Consider the following 20130-nt stretch of genomic DNA (forward strand, 5'->3'; position numbering starts at 1 on the left):
CAAAGAGAACTGTGAAAGACAAATAAAGATATTGGTTTTATATAGGACCTCCTAGGATTTCAGGATAGCCTACTGTGCTTTACAGCCAATGAAAACTTTTGAATTGCAGTGATATTTGTAATGTCAAAAACGCAGCATCCAGTTTGTACATTGCAGCATCCAAACAGCAATTGGAGAATGACCAGACGGTATGCATCTGCTGTGAGTTGAGGGAATAGTATTTTGTGAGATACTGAGGAGAGCTCTCCTGCTCTTTTTTGAACAGCTCCATGTGCTAAACACTGTGTTCAAGAGAATATTCTATGGCAGTATGTGTGTCCAGTAGAACAGAGTGCCTTCTAGATCTGGTTCTTGGGAACAAGGTGGTCCAAGGAGATCAAGTGTCAGTGCAGCAATGTTTAGAGTAAAGGATGATGGCTATCAGAAAATTTAGGGTGATGGCAGAAAAAGACAATCCAGAGTCAAAATAACTCATTGGGGAAAGCCAATTTCAATGGGGCAAGAACGGAGCTGGGCTAGAGAGACTGGAACACAGGTGTGAAAAATTGTAGCTGAACAATAAGCTATCTTCAAAAAAGAGATGGTTCAGAAACAGTAAAGGTATATTCCCTCAAAACAAAAAAGGTAGGCAAACAAATTCAGAGGTACCTTTGTGGAAAATGAGACAGAAATCAAGACAAAGAAAAAGTATGCTTATGAAAGGTGTCAGGTGGAAAATAAAATAGAGAACTAACCTGAATACAAAATGTTCAGAAGGGAGGTGAAAAAGTGGAGAAGCCAAAAGGGATTATGAAAAGAAGGTTGGGATTCCTCAAAATGATTATAAAAATACAAGTAGGCCTGATAAGGAATCAAAACCAAGATTTAAACATGAAGGTGGGGGGAATGGCCGAGATGTTCAATGAACATTTTGCAGACAGATATTACCCAGGCTGTGGTGACAGGAGGAGGAATCTCAGTCACCGGAAGAGTTCAAAAGTGATGAAGAGGTAGTACTGGATAATTTTTGGAACTTAAAAAAGTGTTGAAAAGACCCCAGGACCAGACGAAATGTCACTAAAGATATTCATTATGTGGAGGTGCCAGTGTTGGACTCGGTGGACAAAGTGAGAAGTCACAAGGCACTAGATTATAGTCAACAGGTAAAGTCACCTTCACCTGGCAAAGGAGCAGCACTCCAAATGTGATTTCAAATAAACCTGGTGGACTATAACCTGGTGTCGTGTGACTTTTGACAAAAGGACATCGAAGGAATTGAAAGTGAAAAGTGAGATGGCACAGAAGCTCAGTGAGGGTTAGCTCTGTTGCCTCACAGCACCAGGGACCTGGGTTTGATTCCATCATCGGGTGACTGCGTGCATGGAATTTGCACATTCTCTTCATGCTTGCGTGCATTTCCTCCCACAGTCCATAGATGTGCAGGTTAGGTGGATTGGCCATACTAAATTGCCCGTAGGGTCCAGGGATGTGTAGGCTAGATGGATTAGCCATGGGAAATATAGGGTTACAAGGATAGGGTAGGGGGATGGATCTGGCTGAGATGCTTTTTGGAGGGTTAGTGTGGACTTAACGGGCCGAATGGCCTGCTTCCACACCGTAGGAATTCTATGATTCTACTGGCCATTACCACTCAGTTGTTTCTGGACATAGGTGGTACGAGAGGACTGAGGGATTGCAAGCATTTTGCCCTTGTTGAAAACGGGTGCAAAGATAAGCCCAGCAATTACAGACCAGTAAGTTTATCTTTGGCAGCGAGAAACTTCTGGAAACAAGAATTTGGGATTGAATTAATAGTCACATACAAATGTGTGTGAATTTGGGATAGAATGGATTTCATTAGAGTCAATTTTGTTTAACTGGAGTTCTTTAAAGAGGTAACAGAGAAGGTAGTTGAGGATGTTATGATGCCAATTGACGTTAACACTGGCCAAGTCTGATTACAGAGTGAAACTTGGCTGAATAGACTGTTACGTTTTATTTTTGAAATTTGTTTACTGTGGTAGTCAGTCACTGAATATCTTCAAAAAGACTGCTAATGTGCATTGAAAAGAAGTTTATTGTATAGAAAAGGGATTTTAAAACTTTATATTAACAAGAACTTTGGAACGGTATTCTTACAAATGTTAGAAATAAAGATTTTACCCTTTTACCCTCAATATTACAGATTCTCAATTCTCAATGGAAGGTGACTCATTATCTTTGTTCCAAATTCCTTGTTCAGTGAGTAATTGGTTTCTTTTCAGCAAACTTCTCTATTCACTTGATGCTATCTTCTTTAGTTAATGTCTCCTCATGAAATATAAAGTGCGAACACAATTCACATTTCCTTAAAAGTGTTCCTTAAACTCATGCATTCAACAGCCATGCAACCGGACGCTTTGAAGTCTTGCTTACTTCAATGCCAGCCAAGACTTCTTTTCTTCTGCCTTGACTGCTCTGGAGACTGTTGAGCTGCTCTGCTGATATTACAAGACTTTTTTGCTCTGAACGACCTGTTTCTTTTGCTTGAAAATACTTATTTCATGCCCTAACCTTCTGAATGATTTTGTCTTTCCAAAGCAACATTTCTCTGTCTCTACCCTCCCTGTATCACAGGTCACCATGTAGGAAACAGCCCAATTTCTTTCTTCACTTCTATGCTTTATTTTCTAAAGCACCACACTATTCAACTCGGTTTTATTTTTAAAATGCCTCATTTGATGTATGTAAACAAATTGACATTACCCATAACCACACACACAGCACAAAAATTGAAACTGAAACTGGCTCCCATTTTTCAGGTCGCATTTATTCTGAAGGTCACCGTTACACGTAGCACAAAGCACAGGCAGGCACAACGTCACAACCTTACATCTTTGAAGTGACGGAAGGAAATGGTGCTTATGGAACTGTGAATAATAGGGTCCTATCTGGCTCCTCCCGCATCTCTGAGGTAGGTGGAGTGAGCCTCCCACTCCTAAACTACCTTCACCTCAGCACCAGACTTTGATCTGCTCCAGCTGGGATCCCAGCCTCCCCAACCCCTTGGGAGTGGTGCAGACATTGATGAAGTAGTGCACGGAACCCGAAGGATGAGGTGATACAATGTGGTAGAACAGACATTGAGAGAAACAATAAAAAGTAAAGGATACTACTCTAAAGGTATACAGGTAGAGAGATCTGGGTGTCTATGTACATAATTCATTAAAGCAATACGGTGGAGACAGCAGTTAAAGCATACAGTACCAGAGGTTTAACTCTTAATTTTGACTTTGTAGGTTAATGAAAAATCTTCAAAATGCCACAAAATTCATCTTTATAATAATTTTTGAATAACATAATTGCAGTCAATTTTCAGCAAACATCAAACATTTTGATGTTGGTTGTTCATGTCTGTGATACATTAAGACTGTCAACTAAATTTAGTACAAGGCTCTACATAGTTCCAAAATGAAATAATCAGTCCATTAGTATGAGCTCAAATCAAATCCAACTTCTGTCATTTCAAGTTAGTGAGAAGTCTCAAGTTCCTTTTATCCTTTGGGAGTATTATAAAAACAACATGCTTACCTTCAATCCATAGCAGAATGCAGCAAAAACATTTAGCTGTACAGTTTGCTGCTTTGATCCTTTAGTTTGCTTTATGGATTCTGTAAATTGATCCAAAACCTGTGCTCTAGGGAAAAATGATATGATGTGTGTTTTATTCCAACCGTTGCCTATGGAGTTTGATAATTATATTGAACAGTTATATTGAAACCAAAATCCAAACAGTAATCCCAACATACACTGTTGAAAAATTTGAGATTGTGTTTGAGCAAAATAGTAATATTCCTGACTGGTGCAAGCAGATACATGTTTCTATTTAAAAACTAATCCTTCTGAAATACTTTTGAAAAAAATGTTGAAAATTATTAGAGACTGAAAACTTCACAATAGATGAAATTAAGATTTTGTTGTAAACCTATGTAAAATCAGCACAGGTTAACAGGTTTTGAATTTTTTTCAAATATCAGTGCATAAATATAAAGAATAGATTGTTTCAAAACCTGATTTTCTATTCATTGCAATTCTGTTCTCTATTTGCAAAGAATATGAAAATCCATACATTGCATAAAAGCTACAATCAATCTGCAGCATGCAGCATCTTCTATATAGAATCAGTTACAAAGCTGAAAAGAAGATGTCAGAATAATCATTTGCACAACACCATTCAGGAAAGTACACCAGATTACCAAAGGAAGGGATAATTTTGCAATTGAAATGATTTTACTTCTTACTGTACACGTTCAAAGAATAATGCTTGAACTTAACAAATATTAACAAAAGATCAAAGTCATAAATTCTAAAAAACAATACCTATGCTTAACATCCAAACCAGGAAATATCACTCCGAAAAGCTCAACTGCTGCTCGGATCATTGATAGTACTGGAGGAAGAGGTGTAGGTACAAGTTCCCCATCCGCTAATCTCTGATAGATGGCAAAGGGATCATGTTCAAGGCTTCCACCTCCCAAGATACCACCTAATTTTAACTGTTCAAGGAAAACGGACAAGCTTAAACATCTACAAAACAAACATTGTGTGCAACTAAATATATGAAAATTTAACTGAAGGATGTCTTGTTAAAAAAAAAAATCAGATTCTTATTTGATACCAAGCAGAAAAAGAACAAGTTTCATCCAAGACTTTCTGTATCAGTCTTACTAACTAGGATTTAATTCTCAACCAGGATCAAGGTGGGGTGCATGTCATGGTCCAATTTCAGGAGAAATGTTATTTATTTGAATTGGACAGGAGTTTAGGCATCAATCAAAAAGAAAAGAGGTAGAGATTGTGAAGGCTGATGCAGCTTTCCTAGGATGTACTGCCCAGCACTGCTCTCAGTACTCCATATGTCGTCTAACCAAGCCTTAACATAGTTGAAGCATGACTTCTGCCCTGTATTCTAGTCCTCTAGATCTAAAAGCCAGCATTTCATTTGTCTTTTTAATTGTTTTCCATACCTGTTCACAACATATTAATCATTTTTGTACTTGCATTCCCTTATGCTGCCCCACTCTCAACATTAATGCCCTCCCCAACCAAACCACCACTTCCCAACCCCCATCCTCTGCCTCAAGTCTCTTCGGACTTTACAGTTAGGTCCAAAGTAGATGACGATACCAACACCCCAAAAACCTTGCAATCTAAAGGAATAGTTCCTGAATCAGGAGGACTTTGTAAAATTATATTTAGGGCATTTGTACAAACTTCCTTTAAACCAAAGACCAGAATCTTCTGACCCAAGAGATTTGTCACTCTTCAGTGCCTTTAATTTCTCTAATACTGTTATCTTAGAACATAGAACATAGAACAGTACAGGCCATTCGGCCCACGACATTGTGCCGAACTTTTACCCGAAACGTAAGGTCTATCTAACCTCCACCGCTACCTTATACTATCATCCATAAATTATCCACTATCATCTTGATAGTGTTAATTTTGTTGAATCCCAGATTCAACAATAGTTTCCTCAGCTATCTGACATTCACCACAATAAGCACTGATGCAGTGTAATTATAATAATTGTTATGAGATAAATATTTCTGGAATGTTAGGCTGGAGCAAATCTGGCTCAGGTTCGATGACATCTTGTTGCAAAAGACTGAAGAGACTTGAGCTTTTATCTTAAAAATGATGAAGTCAGAGGAATGGAAAGGTGAGGACCACAGGACAGGCAGTCAGAGACAGAGCTAAATTCATGAGAGCTAATTGGAATTGGTAGTTATGCCACACAAGAGAAAAGAGCTAGCTGTTTGGTGAGTCTCTGCTAGGTTGTTAAGGTCTTTTCTATTCTTGAATTTAAACATAATCCGCAAATTGGTATCAAAGTTAATAACATACATAAAAGGCAACATTAGGAGGTGAAAAATATAACTAAATATTTAAAACAGACAGCATTTCAAGTGATGTGTCAAAGCCATATGGAAGCTGTTCCATACCAACATGATCCATCGCAAACATGTTACAATAAACGTATGAAGTTTGAGCAGCTCAGACTTTACGAGTTGGAGACTGACTAAAGACACGACAATGCATAGGGAGGATGAATGTTACCTGGAAGATTTGTACAAGAAGGCAATCTCTTCACTTAGGGTCTTCCAATTTGGTCACTGGTCAGGGACAGTGAATCAAATAAAGGGATCTAGAGTGCAGGAGGGTCTGGAGTTTTGCAATTGCCCAAAAGGTGCATGGTCCTCTCGGCCTGTTTGGATTAGTACAAGGGCTGCAGGGCAGATGTATAAACTGACCGTGACAAGATAGTACAGCAAGCCATTAGAGTGGGGGAGCAACAAAGAATGCAGTAATAGTAGATTTGGAAAGAGGTTCTGCATGCAGCATATGAGGAGCTAGGCAATAAATTGAAAAGCACAACCTCAAAATTATATTCTCTGATTATTACTTCAGCTGTGTGAATATTGGTATAAAATGAGAGAGATGAAGAGATAGTACAAAGACTGGTTTGGGAGAAGTATATTCTGACTCATGGAGAAATGGTACCAGTACTGGGGGCGCGGTTTGGAGCTGTAACATTGAGAAGATCCACACTTAAACTGTGCTGGGGCCATTATTCTTGCAAACTTCAAGACTACGACAGAAGAGAAGGTTTTAACCTAAACAGGAGGAGGTGGTCAATGGAGCAATTGTTGCAAGGTATAGTATACCTAAGAGGAAAATAGTAACATGGGAAATGAGATTCAGAAATTGCAGGAAGAGATGGAAAAAGCATCATGGCAGTAAACCAACAATCAAAACTAGATGTTACAATTAACAAAAGGACTGATCTAAAGACTCTACATCTGAAAACAGAGCTTTAATATTATAATGAAAGAATTGATAGCACACTTGGGAGAAAATCTGACAGCCATTACAGAAACATATGTTCAGAATGACAAGGATTGAGTCCTGAAAACTGAGGAATATATAACATTCAAGAAAAATAGGAAGCTATGTAAAGGTGGAGAGGAATTACTGATCAATCAAGGATGGCATCTGTGCAATATTTCGAGGTGACTTTGGTCAGAAGATCAGAACATGTAATTAGTTTGTGCTGAGATAAGCAATAGTAGAGCAAAGAACTCACTAGTTGGAGCGGTTTACAGAATCCTTAATAGCAACTACAATGTAGGATGATTATCCAAGAAGAAATATTTGGTGCTGGTGATAAAGGGGCATTAATAACCATGAGTGACCTTAATTCACATAAACTGGAAAAGTTGGATTGGCAGGAGTAGCCTGGATGAGGAGTTCATAGAATGATTTGAAATAGTTTCTTACAGCAGAATGTTTTGGAACTAACCAGAGAGCAGATTATATTGAGCTTGGTATTATGTAATATGACAGGATTAATTAATCACCTCAACTTAAAGGAACCTCTCAGTAGTAGCGACCACAATATAATTGAATTTTACATCCAATTCAAAACAGGGAAAATTAGGTGTCTTTTAAATCAAAATAAGGGAACCATTTGAGCATAAAAGGTAATCTAGCTAAAGTGAACTGGAATTCTAGACTAGGAGTTCAATCAAAAACGACACAGTACAGACGTTTAAGGGGACATTTCAGAATACTCAAAATTAGTACATCCCCACTAAAAAGAAAACTTCTAAAGGAAATACCCATCATCTGAGACATTCTCTGCTGTTGTTTATATTCTTACCAATCATCTAACCTACTTCAACTTTGTGCAGTTATATATTCTTTCCATAAGTATGATGCTTTCCAAGTAGTTATGGAAATGAGTGTTGGTCCTCTACAGACTGAGAATGGGGAGTTAATAGTTGATAATATGGAAATGGCAGTTGAAATGAACAAATATTTTGCTTCTGTCTTCACTCTTGAGAATCCAAAACACATTCCAAAAACAACTGTAGGTCAGAAGATGGAATGGAGGGAGGATCTTACTGAAATTACAATCAAGAAAGAAGTGGTAATCAGAAAACTGAACTGCGGGCTGCCAAAAGTTTGCATAAATGCATCTTTATTTGATTGATAGGATCTGTGCTGGAGTCTCAACTTTACAGCTTACATCAATGACTTAGATAAAGGGAATGAAGGTATGTAGCAACATTTGCAGATAATATAGACAGGAAAGTATCTCCTAAAGAACAAAAAGTAGTTACAGATGGATATGAATAGGTTGAGTGAATGGGCAAAAACCTGACAGTTGCTCATATTCTAATAGGGGATACAAAAGTAACATCTTTACCAAGAAAGTGCTTGAAAAGTAGAATATTCTATCACGAAATGAGTAATTGATGCAAATAGCATCTTTCCACTTAACTGAAAGCTACACAATGGGGAAAAATAGTATATGATGATAAGGTAGGTTAGGAGAAATCGTACGTCAACACTGGCATATACTAATTAGTCCAAAAGGTCTTTGTTTCAAATGCTGTTCAAGCCTAAATAGGGTATCTTATTATTTATAATAGTTTGGCTGTGAGGTCATAGAGTCATAGAGACTTTCTTAACTACCCATCACCTTTGACCCCTTTGCATTTATAAAATTAAACCAACAGGAATATGGTCCAGGTAAACTTCAACTTTTAAAGCAACTCTCCCGTGGTAAAATTATTACAAGATTCTCAAACATGGCAGTGAGATAATTTTCAAAGTATTGTCCATCAAATGTTACTTTCACATAATATACCTGCTCCTCGATAAATCGATGATCAGTTTCTTGCAACCAGGCTCCAAGTAGCAGAGCATCATCCTGATGACAAAGGGATGGAAGCAAGAAGGTAGCAGCAAACATTTGATTATCAGCCAGAGTCAATTCCGCAATCAACTCTTTCAGAACAGAATTAAACATCCCTTTGATGAAAAACAAATTTTTCAAAAAGTTATTCAACAAACGTTTTTGTTATACAAATTATATCATGATTATTACACCATATCTATAAAATCATCAAATGACACATCACATGGAGGTCTCTTTTGCTTTTGCTTGAATCAGGCTTCTATTCATATTGAAACAGACAATTGCTGAAATCGCGCTTTTTGCACAAATATAATTTTAAATTACCCCATATTTACAAACTATGTAGATAACAATGGGAAATTTTCTTGAAATGTTTGAATTATTAGATAACTAATTGCAGCATCATACAATTTATGAAACAACTTGGATGGATCTTCATTTTTCATGATTTCAATATGTTCGAAATGCTTTAAACTCAGTGAAGTACTTCTCAATTCTAACTCACTGTTGCAATATCAGAAATACATCCCATGTGTGCACAGCATGCTACTAACCGCAGAAAGATAATAATGAGATCATCTAGTTGTGAGTTGACTGAGGACACAGCATGGACTAAAGCTCCTCTTCGTATAATGCCGTGGAAGCTGAGAGTGTCAGTTTCGTTTAACACTGCACTCAGATCACATCAGTCAGACTAGATTATGTGGTCAAATCTCTAAATCGAGACTTGACCTCTACCTTCTGACTCAAGAGATGAGAGTGCTACCACTGAGCAAAGAACGATAATTAAGCGAACCAAGTTATATTTACCTTGACCAGAATTTCAGATCGAAGGGATCAGATTATTTTAAATTCTCATAACTTCAATTTCACTATGTCAGATATTTTACAACTATTTTCTATTCTGTTACCTTGCTGTTCATTGCTTACTTTTGTTTATATTTAGACTTAGTCTCCAAACATGGGAGGTACAAGGCTGAATAAGAACTGTTAACAATCAGAAGGTGGGAGGCAAGAAGATGTACCCAGATTCCAGAGTGTTCAGAGACTCAAAATATTCTGTAAAAGGGGTGTGTTTTTTTAAAAAAAAAAAATCAGCAGTGATGTTGACTTTGTAATTTTTCATGTATGTTACATTAGTATTACAATTAAGAATATATCAAGTAGGTAGCAAGAAGAAACGCAATGGTGGCTGTGAATGAATTTGTTTTGCTATGACGCAATTTGGTAGAACATTTTTGGTAAAAGTGAATGAATAAAACATTAAACAGGGCTGGGATATTTTGTGCTGACTTGAATAACAATCACACAAAATTATTAACTGACGTTTGATCAGGAGGAAACACAACCAATTGAGATGTTAAAGATATGAGAATCATGCATTGTCATTTGTTCCTGCCTGTCCAAATCTACCAACCATGTTTTATTAGAAAAACCTGCGTGAGTTGTGTCTGTGAAAATGGCAATGACTATAAAGAAGTTCTCATTGTGCCAATTTACTAAGTTACTAGTACATGTTGTAGGTAAATATAAATGGACCAAAGAGTAGCAATAGAATGAATCTAGAACAAGAATGCAAAAATACGACAAAGATATTTTATGATTGGTTCTGGTTAAATCTAATTCACTATCAATTGGTTGCACACCAACGCAGTTTAGTTCAGAGCTGATAAAAAGCAATTTTTTATCTACAATTTTTTGACAAAATGCACTGGACTGCAAAAAATCAAGGATAACTCAAAATCCAAATGTTAGCTCATAGATACAGAGCTATTATAACAACTGGAAAAACTGATTGTACTGCAAGGCAGTTAATTGCAGACTTCTTAATCAAAACGTCGAAATAATGAACTATTAACAAAATAGTGGATATGCAACATGTATGCAAATCTAACTTAGGGTCAAGACTAAATTTCAGTTGGCCAGATGCATTACCTGCTTAGAACAGAAACAGAAGTTGGCCCCGCTCTAGACTGCTCTGCCCTTCAACCGGATCATGGCTGATTATCTAGGTTAGAGTAATTTTTCTGCACTATCAAATATCTTGATGCTATTAGAATCTACAAATCTACTGATCTCAGTCTTGTACCTACTTGGTGACCAAGCTTCCACAACCTCCAGGGTTACAGCATTTCAAATAGCTAACATGTTCCAAGTGAAGAAATGTCTCCTTATCTTACTCCCAAAAGAGTTGCCCCTTATTCCGAGACTGTACTTACTAGTTCTAGACCCCATTCCCAGCTAAGGGAAATATCCTTTCTACATATCTCTTTTCTCCCCACGATAAATTTTCTAAAATTCAACTACAATAACAATACCTCTCATTCTTCTAAATTCCAGACAAAACAGGCAGTTTCATCAATCGTTCATTGTAGACAGTCCTGTCATCTGAGGAGATTTCACTGCACTTCCTCTCAGAAAAGTACATCCTTCCTCAGGTAAGGAAAACAAAACTCCACACAATACTGAGATAACAAGGTGTGGAGCTGGATGAACACAACAGGCCAAGCAGCAGAGGAGCAGAAAAGCTGGCTTCTTCAGGAAATGGGGAAGGGGAAGGGAGCTCTGAAATAAATAGAGAAAGGAGGAGGCGATGATAGAAGGTGGTTAGTGGAGCAGATAGGTGGAGAGACGACAGGCAGGTCAGGGAGGCAGGGATGAAGCCAGTAAAGATGCGTGTAGGTAGGGAGTTGGGATGCCGTGTTGGTCAGTGAGAAGGGAGGGGCAGGTAGTTGCGAGGGAGGATGGGCAGGTCAAGGAGGCGGGGATGAGGCTAGTAGAGGTGAGGTGAGTGTAGGTAGGAAGTGGGGGTGAGGGTTGGTCAGTGAGGTGGGAGGAGTGGAAACGAGGGAGAAAAGATGGACAGGTCAAGGAGGTGGGGTCAAAAGGGGGGAGGCTGGTCTTGGGATGAGGTTGGGGATGGGGAGATTTTGAAGCTTGTAAAGTCCACATTGAGACCATTGGGTTGTAGGTTTCCCAGGTGGAATATGAGGTGCCGTTCCTTCAGTTTTCAGGTGCCATCGTTATGGCACTGGAGGAGGCCCAGGATGGACATATCGTCCATGGAGTGGGAGGGGGAGCTGAAGTGGTTCGCGACTGGGAGGTGTTGTTGTTTGTCACGAACCGAGCGTAGGTGCTCCACAAAGCAAAGCAGTCTCCAAGCCTCCACTTGGTCTCCCCAATGTAGAGGAGGCCACATCAGGAACAGCAAATACAATATAGCAGATGTATAGGCGAATATTCGTTTAACGTGGAAGGTTTTCTTGGGGCCTGGGATGGAGGTGATGGGGGAGGTGTAGTGGCAGGTGTAGCACCTCCTGCAGTTGCAGGGAAAGGTGCCGGGGCTAGTGGGGAGTGTGGAATGGACGAGGGAGTTGCGGAAAGAGCGGTCCCTGCGGAAGGCAGATAAGGGTGGAGAGGGAAATATATCCTTGGTAGTGGGGTTGGATTGCAGGTGGCGGAAGTGGCGGAGAATGATGCGTTGAATCCGGAGGTTGATGGGGTGATTCACGAGGACTTCTGTCTTTGTTGTTATTGCAGGGAGGAGGTGTGAGGACTGAGGTGCAGGAAATGCGAGAGATGCGGTCAAGGGCGTTTTCGACCACTGTCAGGGGGAAATTGCATTTGACCACTGTGAGGGGGAAATTGCATCTCTTGCATTTCCCGCACCTCAGCCCTCACACCCCCTCCCCCCAATAACAACAAAGACAGAATTCCCCTTATCCTCATGTATCACCCCATCAACCTCCGGATTCAACGCATCATTCTCTGCCACCTGCAATCCAACCCCACTACCAAGGAAATAATAATAAAACCTAGATCCATTTGGATAGCAACATTTCACAATCTCTCAACCATTTGAGAAACGCTCTGCACCTTCATTCCTCCAACCAAAATCGACAACTTCACACTTATCCACATTATATCTCACCTGCCATGTTCTTACCCATTCACTCAGCCTGACCAAATCGCTTTAAAGCTTCATAGCATCATAGAAGCCCTACAGTGTGGAAGCAGGCCATTCGGCCCATCAAGTCCACATCGACCCTCCAAAGAGCATCCCAACTAGACCCATTCCCTATCCTATCCTATCCCTGCATTTCCCAACCTAGACACTGGACAATTTAGCACAGCGAATCCATCTAACCTGGGCTGTGGGAGGAATCCGGAGCACCTGGAGGAAACCCATGCAGACACAGGGAGAATGTGCAAAATCCACACAGACACACGAGGCTGGCATCCCTGGCGCTGTGAGGCAGCAGTTCTAGCCACTGAGCCACTTCTTTGCATTATCCTCATAAACACACATTCCCACAGAGTTTTGTATTGTTCGCAAACCTGGAAATAGTATAATTGGTCCCCACATCCAGTGATATGAAGTGTGAACAGCTAGGGCTGAAAATCTAACTCTTGCAGTATTCTACCAGTTACAGCCAGTGCAATATTCAAATGATGCCTCAGAAACTGCATCATTCATCACTGGGCCACAAAATTATTTCAATAAACTGCATTTTGCAGCTGACTGGTTAAGTTGAAAGCTTCTTGGTCTCACAAAATCCTGCCACGGCAGATGGTGAAATTGAATTTTAAAAAAACCCATAAAATCTGGCATTAGGAATCTACTGATGACCATGAAATCATTGTCGATTGTTGGAAAAACCCATCTGCTTCACTAATGTCCTTCAGGGAATAAAATCTGCATCCTCACCTGGTCTGGCCTACGTGCGACTCCAAACCCACAGCAATGTGGTTGACTCTCAACTGCCCTCCGAAATGGCCCAGAAAGCCATTTATCTGCACCAGTCGCTACAAAGTCTCAAAGAAATTAAACCGGGCGGCATGGTGGCTCAGTGGTTAGCACTGTGGCCCACAGTGCCAGTGGCCCAGGTTCAATTCCAGCCTCAGGTGACTGTGCGTGGAGTTTGCATGCGTTTCCTCCAGGTGCTCCGGTTTCCTCCCACAGTCCGAAGATGTGCAGGTAAGGTGGATTAGCCATGGGAAATGCAGGGTCACAGGGATAGGGTGGGGGAAGAGAGTCTGGGTGGGATGCTCTTCAGAGAGTCGGTGTAGACTTGTTGGGCCAAATGACCCATTTCCACACTGTGGATTCTATGGATAACTGGCATCAACCAACGCACTGCAAAAGACAACTGCAGAAACTGCCCTCTTGGCCCTGCAAAGTCCTCCCCACTAACATCTGTGGGCTCGTGCCAAAATTGGGAGAGCTGTCTCAGAGACTAGTTAAACAACAGCCTGACACAGTTATACTCACAGAATCATACCTTACACACAATGTCCGAGACACCATCATCATCCCCGGGTACGTCCTGTCTCAACGGCAGGATAGACCCAGCAGAGATGGAAGCACAGTGGTATACAGTCGGGAGGGAGTTGCTCTGGAAGTCATCAACATTAAGTCTGGATCCCGTAAGTCTCATGACTTAAGTTAAACATGGGCAAGGAAACTTTCTGCCGATTACCACAGACCGTCCTCCCTTGGCCGACTAATTGGTACTCCTGTATGTTTAACATCAGGTGGAGGAAGCAATGGGGATGGCAAGAGCACAAAACGTACTCTGGGTGGGAGATTTCAATGTCCACCAAGAGTGGCTCGGCAGCAGTACTACTGATTGAGCTGGTCAGGTCCTGAAGGACATAGCTGCTAGACTTGGTCTGCAGCAGCTAGTGAGGGAACCAACAAGATGGAAAAATATACTTGACCTCATCCTTACAATCTGCCACCTGTAGATGCATCTGTCCATGACAGTATCAGTAAGAGCCACCACTGCACAGTCCTTGTGGAGATGAAGTCTTGCCTTCACATTGAGAATAAGCTCCATCGTGTTATGTGGTCCTATCACCGTGCTGAATAGGACAGACTTCGAATGGATCTAGCAACTCAAGGTTAGGTATCCACGAGGCACTGTGGGCTATCAACAGCAGAACTGTCCTCCAGCACAATCTGTAACCTCATGGCATATCCCCCACTCAACCTTTACCATCAAGCCAGTGGATCAACATTGGTTCAATGGAGAGTGCAGGAGGGCATGCCAGTAGCGGTACCAAGCTTACATGAAGATGAGGTGTCAACCTGGTGAAGCCACCAAACAGGACTATTTGCATGCCAAACAGCACAGCAGCAAGTGATAGACAAGCGAAGCTATCCCACAACCAACGACCCAAGCTCTGCAGTCCTGCCACATTCAGTCATGAATGGTGGTGGACAATTAAATAATTCACTGGAGTAGGAGGCTCCACAAATATCCCTATCCTCAATGATGGAAGGGCCCAGCACATTAGTGCAAAAGATAAGGCTGAAGCATTCGCAGCAATCTTCAGCCACAAGTGCTGAGTGGATGATCGATCTCAGCCTCCTCCAATGGTCCCCAGTATTACAAATACCAGTCTTCAACCAATTCAATTCATTCCACATAATATCAAGAACCAGTTGGAGGCATTGGATAATGCAAAGGCTACAGGTCCTGACAGTGTTCTGGCAAAAGTACTGAAGACTTGTGTTCCAGAACTTGCTGCTCCCCTAGCCAAGCTGTTCCAGTACAGACACAACACTGGCATCTACCTGACAATGTGAAAAATTGCTCAAGCATGTCATATACATAAAAAGCAGGACAACTCCAACCCAATTACCACCCCATCAGTCTACTGTCAATCATCAGTAAAGTGCTGAGAGGCGTCATCAACAGTGCTATCAAGTAGACCTGCTCAGCGACGCCCAGCTTGGATTCACCAGGGCCACTCAAGTCCTAATCTCATCACAGCCTTGGTTCAAACATGGACAAAACAGCTGAATTCCAGGGGTGAGGTGAGAGTGATAGCCCTTGACATCAAAGCTGCATTCAACCGAGTGTGGCGTCAAGGAGCCTTAGCAAAACTGGAATCAATCGGTATCAGGGGGCAAACTCTCCGGTGGTTGAAGTCATAGCTGACACATAGGAAGATGGCTGTACTTGTTGGAGATCAGTCATCTCAGCTCCAGGACATCTCTCTGTAGTATCCCAGGCCCAACCATCTTCAGCTGCTTTATCAATGACATTCCCTTCATCATAAGGGTAGATGTAGGGATGTTCGCCGAGGATTGCACAATGTTCAGCACCATTCGTGACTCCTCAGAAACTGAAGTAGTTCATGTCCATGTCCAAGTGTAACAAGATATAGACAATATACAGGCATGGGCTGACAAGTGGCAAATACATTCGCGGCACACAAATGCCAGGCTATGACCATCATCAATAAGAGACAACCTAACCACCGCCCCTTGACATTCAGTAGTGTTACCATCACTGAATTCCCTACTATCAACATCCTGAGAGTTATCATTGATCAGAAACTTAATTGGACTCACCACATAAATGTAGTGGCTACAAGAAAAGGTCAGAAGCTAGGAATACTGCCGCAAGTAACTCACCTCCTGACAGCCAAAAGCCTGTCCAGCATCGACAAGGCGCAAGTCATGAGTGTGACAGAATATTCCCCACTTGGCTGGATGAGTGTGGCCCCAACAAGCACCTCCCAGTCGCGAACCATTTCAACTCCCCCTCCCATTCCTCAGACGACATGTCCATCCTGGGCCTCCTGCAGTGCCACAATGATGCCACCCGAAGGCTGCAGGAACAGCACCTTATATTCCGCTTGGGAACCCTGCAGCCCAATGGTATCAATGTGGACTTCAAAAGCTTCAAAATCTCCCCTCCCCCTACCGCATCTCAAAACCAGCCCAACTTGTCCCTGCCTCCCTAACCTATCCCTGCCTCCCTAACCTATCCCCTCCTCCCACTTCAAACCCCACCCCCATCTCCTACCTACTAGCCTCATCCCACCCCCTTGACCTGTCCGTCCTCCCTGGACTGACCTATCCCCTCCCTAACTCCCCACCTACACTCACCTTTACTGGCTCCATGCCCACCTCTTTGACCTGTCTGTGTCCTTTCCACCTATCTTCTCCTTTATCCATCTTCCATCCGCCTCCCCCTCTCTCCCTATTTATTTCAGAAACCCCTTCCCCTCCCCTATTTCTGAAGGAGGGTCTAGGCCCAAAACGTCAGCTTTCCTGCTTTTCTGATGCTGCTTGGCCTGCTGTATTCATCCAGCTCTACATCTTGTTATCTTACATATAGAGCTATTGATTGGTTAAGTGGGCAAAAATTGGCAAATGAAGTATTGTGAGAAAATAGAAAGTTATTCATTTTGGAAAGGAGTACAAAAGAACAAAATATTACTTAAATCAAAAAAAAAACTGCAGAAAGCCATCACACAAAGGGACTTACGGGGTACTGTGCACAAAACACAGAAAGCTAGCACACAGGTGCAGTGGGTAATCAGGAACACTAATGCAATTTGGCCCTCATTTCAAGGGGGTTAGAGATTAAGAATAGAGAAGTCTTACTGCAACTGTACAAGTTACTGGTGAAATCACATCAGGAGTACAATGAGCATTTTGGTCTCCTTATCTAAGGAAAGATACAATTTCATTGGAGGCAGTTCAGAGCAGGCTCGCTAGGATGATCCCCTGTATGGAGGGATTGTCTTATGAACAGAGGCTGAATAGGTTAGGGCTCCATTCACTACAGTTTAGAAGATTGAGGGGTGATTTCATTGAAACATTTAGGATCTTTAAGCGGCTTAAGACGGTAAATGTTTAGAGGACTTTTCCCATTCACGGGACAGTCTAGGACCAGAGGGCACAGTCTCAGAATAAAGAGGTGCCAAATTAAGCCTGAAATGAGGAGGAATTTCTTCTCGGAGGGTTGAGAGTTTTGGAACTACTCCTGTTCCTATTTAACATACAACATAGAACAGTACTGCAGAGGAACACGTTCTTCAGCCCACAATGTCCATGTCGATCAATATGCCATTCTAAACAAATCCCATATGCCTGCACATGGTCCGTATCCCTCCATTCCCTGCCTGTTCATGTGGCTGTCTAAATGACCCTTAAATGTTGCCATCATATTTGCTTCTACCACCTCCCCTGGCAGTGCATTCCAGACTGGCGAGAAGTTTGGGGGATAAGGGGAATGACTTCCGAGTTTACAAACTTCCATTTCCTGATTTATCATGTTTACTCTCCTTTGGTATTGTTATAGTCTTCCTCATGGCTATTTATTTTACAATGCTAAGTGAACTTTACAAATTTTAACTTGTAACTGTAATATTTAATTTACTTTACTAAAGAGTTATTTTGCTGCTTGTTGGGCTCTGGGTTTGTTATCAATCATGTTCAATTGCTTATATTCATGATGTTTGTATAATATCCAAGGATTGCCGCATTCCGCAATTCTGATGAAGTTTCTATTTTTCTTTCAAAGTACAAAGAAAATCGAATTCCATCGGAGGGGAGAAAGAGAGATTTGATCCAACAAGATCATCTTAAATGACAATCATATGTATGAATCAGATAACAGAGACTGAAATTATTAACTTCTATCAGACCCACCTTCACAGTTCTTGGGTGGCAGCAGAGCCAGAACCTCATATAACCGTTGTCTAAATACAACTGAAGCACTCTTCAAAGGAGTTCCATATGATTTGTTAAGTGCAGGCAGTCTGTAAAAATATGTACTTATCATCTCATGGCATAAAGCAAATTATTACAGAAGGAAGATTAAGACATGAAATTGTTTTGTTATTCATTCCTAAAAATTCATTTACAAGCATTTTTAACACTAAACTCAAGACTAAAACCTCAGTATTCAAGGTCAATTAAAAGAAAAAAACCAAAACATCCAAAAATAAATCAACAGTACAGCTGATGGTAAATGTAGCCAATGCACTCAGATTTGGGATAACATCTGTGGAAGTATTAACTCAAATTATGCCAGTGTCAAGAAACATTGTTAATTCAAACTATATGAACGATATGTATAACATAGACACAATGCGAAAGTCAACTTTTTTTTCTGCAGAAGGAATTCTCTTGATGAAATATTTTTCGTAATTTCAGCAACTATGCAGTTAAAAATTCCAATGCAATTGTTATAACAAAAAGAATGCACAATACTGAAAAAGATAGACATCTCAAGTAACTAGTTTGGGCAACTTACTTTGTTGATAAAGCTACAGCGAAGGTAAGGAGTGGAAGGAGTCTCTCAATTACATCATCAGTCAATAAATCTTTGCAATACAACATAAAGCACTTCATTGCTGAAACAAAATCAATACAAAACTAAAATTACCAGTATTAGAATATTTGTTTCATACTCTACTCAAAAATGTTGAGTAAAATTACAACTGTAAAAAACTTACAAAACAAGGAAAAAAAAACAAAGTGCTATCCATGCACAGAATTGTATCAAGGTTCTGGAAATGTCAAGTGAATCTTAATACTTTTGAGCTACTGAGAGTGTGGGAATTTACAGCTTCTTGTTTTGTTTCAGTAGAACATATCCCAGAACCAAAGACATGAGGCACAATCGCCCAATTGCCTTGTCTTATAACAAACCAGAACCTCAAACCATAAGTGGTTCTTTCTTCCGAAGGTAATAAGCTCCAACAGTATCAACCTTTTAGCCAGAGGGGATAATTTGCCATTATCACTATTTCAGTTTCTTCCTTTCCCAAAGAAGGAGACAGAAAACTCCACATGCACTCAATTTAAACAACATAATGAGTAAAAAAAATGCAAGATATAATTTAATAAATTTTACATTGTACCATGTGTATTTGAGCATCTTCTACTGCTTAATTTTGATTTTTAGCTAATTTTATGTTAACCTATTCTAATTTGCTGTAATTAAGATTTCTTTACTCAACTGCTCACTTTACATCAGCAGTTATACAGGATCCCACTGAGCCCACCTAGTTTCAGGACAGAATTAACTGGAAAGTGAAAGAACTGCACGAGAGTCTGTGGCATGCTCAACAGGATCAGGTTGTATAAAAAGTGTTACATAATTTTCCTGCAACAACACCAAAAGTTCCAAATGTCTTACCACAGAGAGCTCCTGCACGTTCTTCCAGCATCACCTGCCATGTGAAGCAATCCCCACGATTTCTTTCCATTTCCAAGTCCTTTGGGGATTGAGGGAATACACTTTTCCAAAGCAAGAGAATTCTTGGAAGATGACGGTGTATGACTGCTGGCCCTGAAATTGCAAGTTAATAATCTAAAATTTGCAAATAGTTCACCCATTACAAACACTTGAGATTAAGAAAATTATAGTTAAGACTAAACATAAAGTAATATGTTTGACAAATGAAATGCATTCAAGCAATGCTAAAATTTGTCTTACATTCCATAATAAGATGACTAGTTACATTATGAGCAAAATGTTCACTTGTACTATTCAAGTTGAAGTTACGTTAATGAACGTTTGAAGTAGCATATATAAATTGTCCGTTTGCCTAACAAACTGCCAAAACAAGCTCTCCACTCAGACCTCCCTTAT

At 40.5% G+C, this 20130-nt stretch overlaps 1 protein-coding gene across 1 annotated transcript in view; it reads right to left on the bottom strand.

Moving 5' to 3' along the window:
• Positions 1-2772: 2772 nt before the first annotated feature.
• LOC109918397 (HEAT repeat-containing protein 5A) overlaps positions 2773-20130 on the bottom strand; it is a 34833-nt gene continuing 17475 nt past the window's right edge. Inside the window, exons 9-14 of the mRNA XM_048592267.1 lie at positions 19675-19827; positions 18787-18886; positions 18180-18289; positions 8675-8838; positions 4339-4514; positions 2773-3655 (exon numbers count right to left, since the gene is read on the bottom strand). Of these exons, the coding sequence (XP_048448224.1) occupies positions 3529-3655; positions 4339-4514; positions 8675-8838; positions 18180-18289; positions 18787-18886; positions 19675-19827 (830 nt within the window). The 3' untranslated portion in view covers positions 2773-3528. The remainder of the gene's footprint in view (positions 3656-4338; positions 4515-8674; positions 8839-18179; positions 18290-18786; positions 18887-19674; positions 19828-20130) is intronic.

Source organism: Rhincodon typus, unplaced genomic scaffold, assembly GCF_021869965.1.
Source record: "Rhincodon typus isolate 14 unplaced genomic scaffold, sRhiTyp1.1 hic_rhity00000915, whole genome shotgun sequence".
In the NCBI taxonomy this organism is placed as follows: Eukaryota; Metazoa; Chordata; class Chondrichthyes; order Orectolobiformes; family Rhincodontidae; genus Rhincodon; species Rhincodon typus.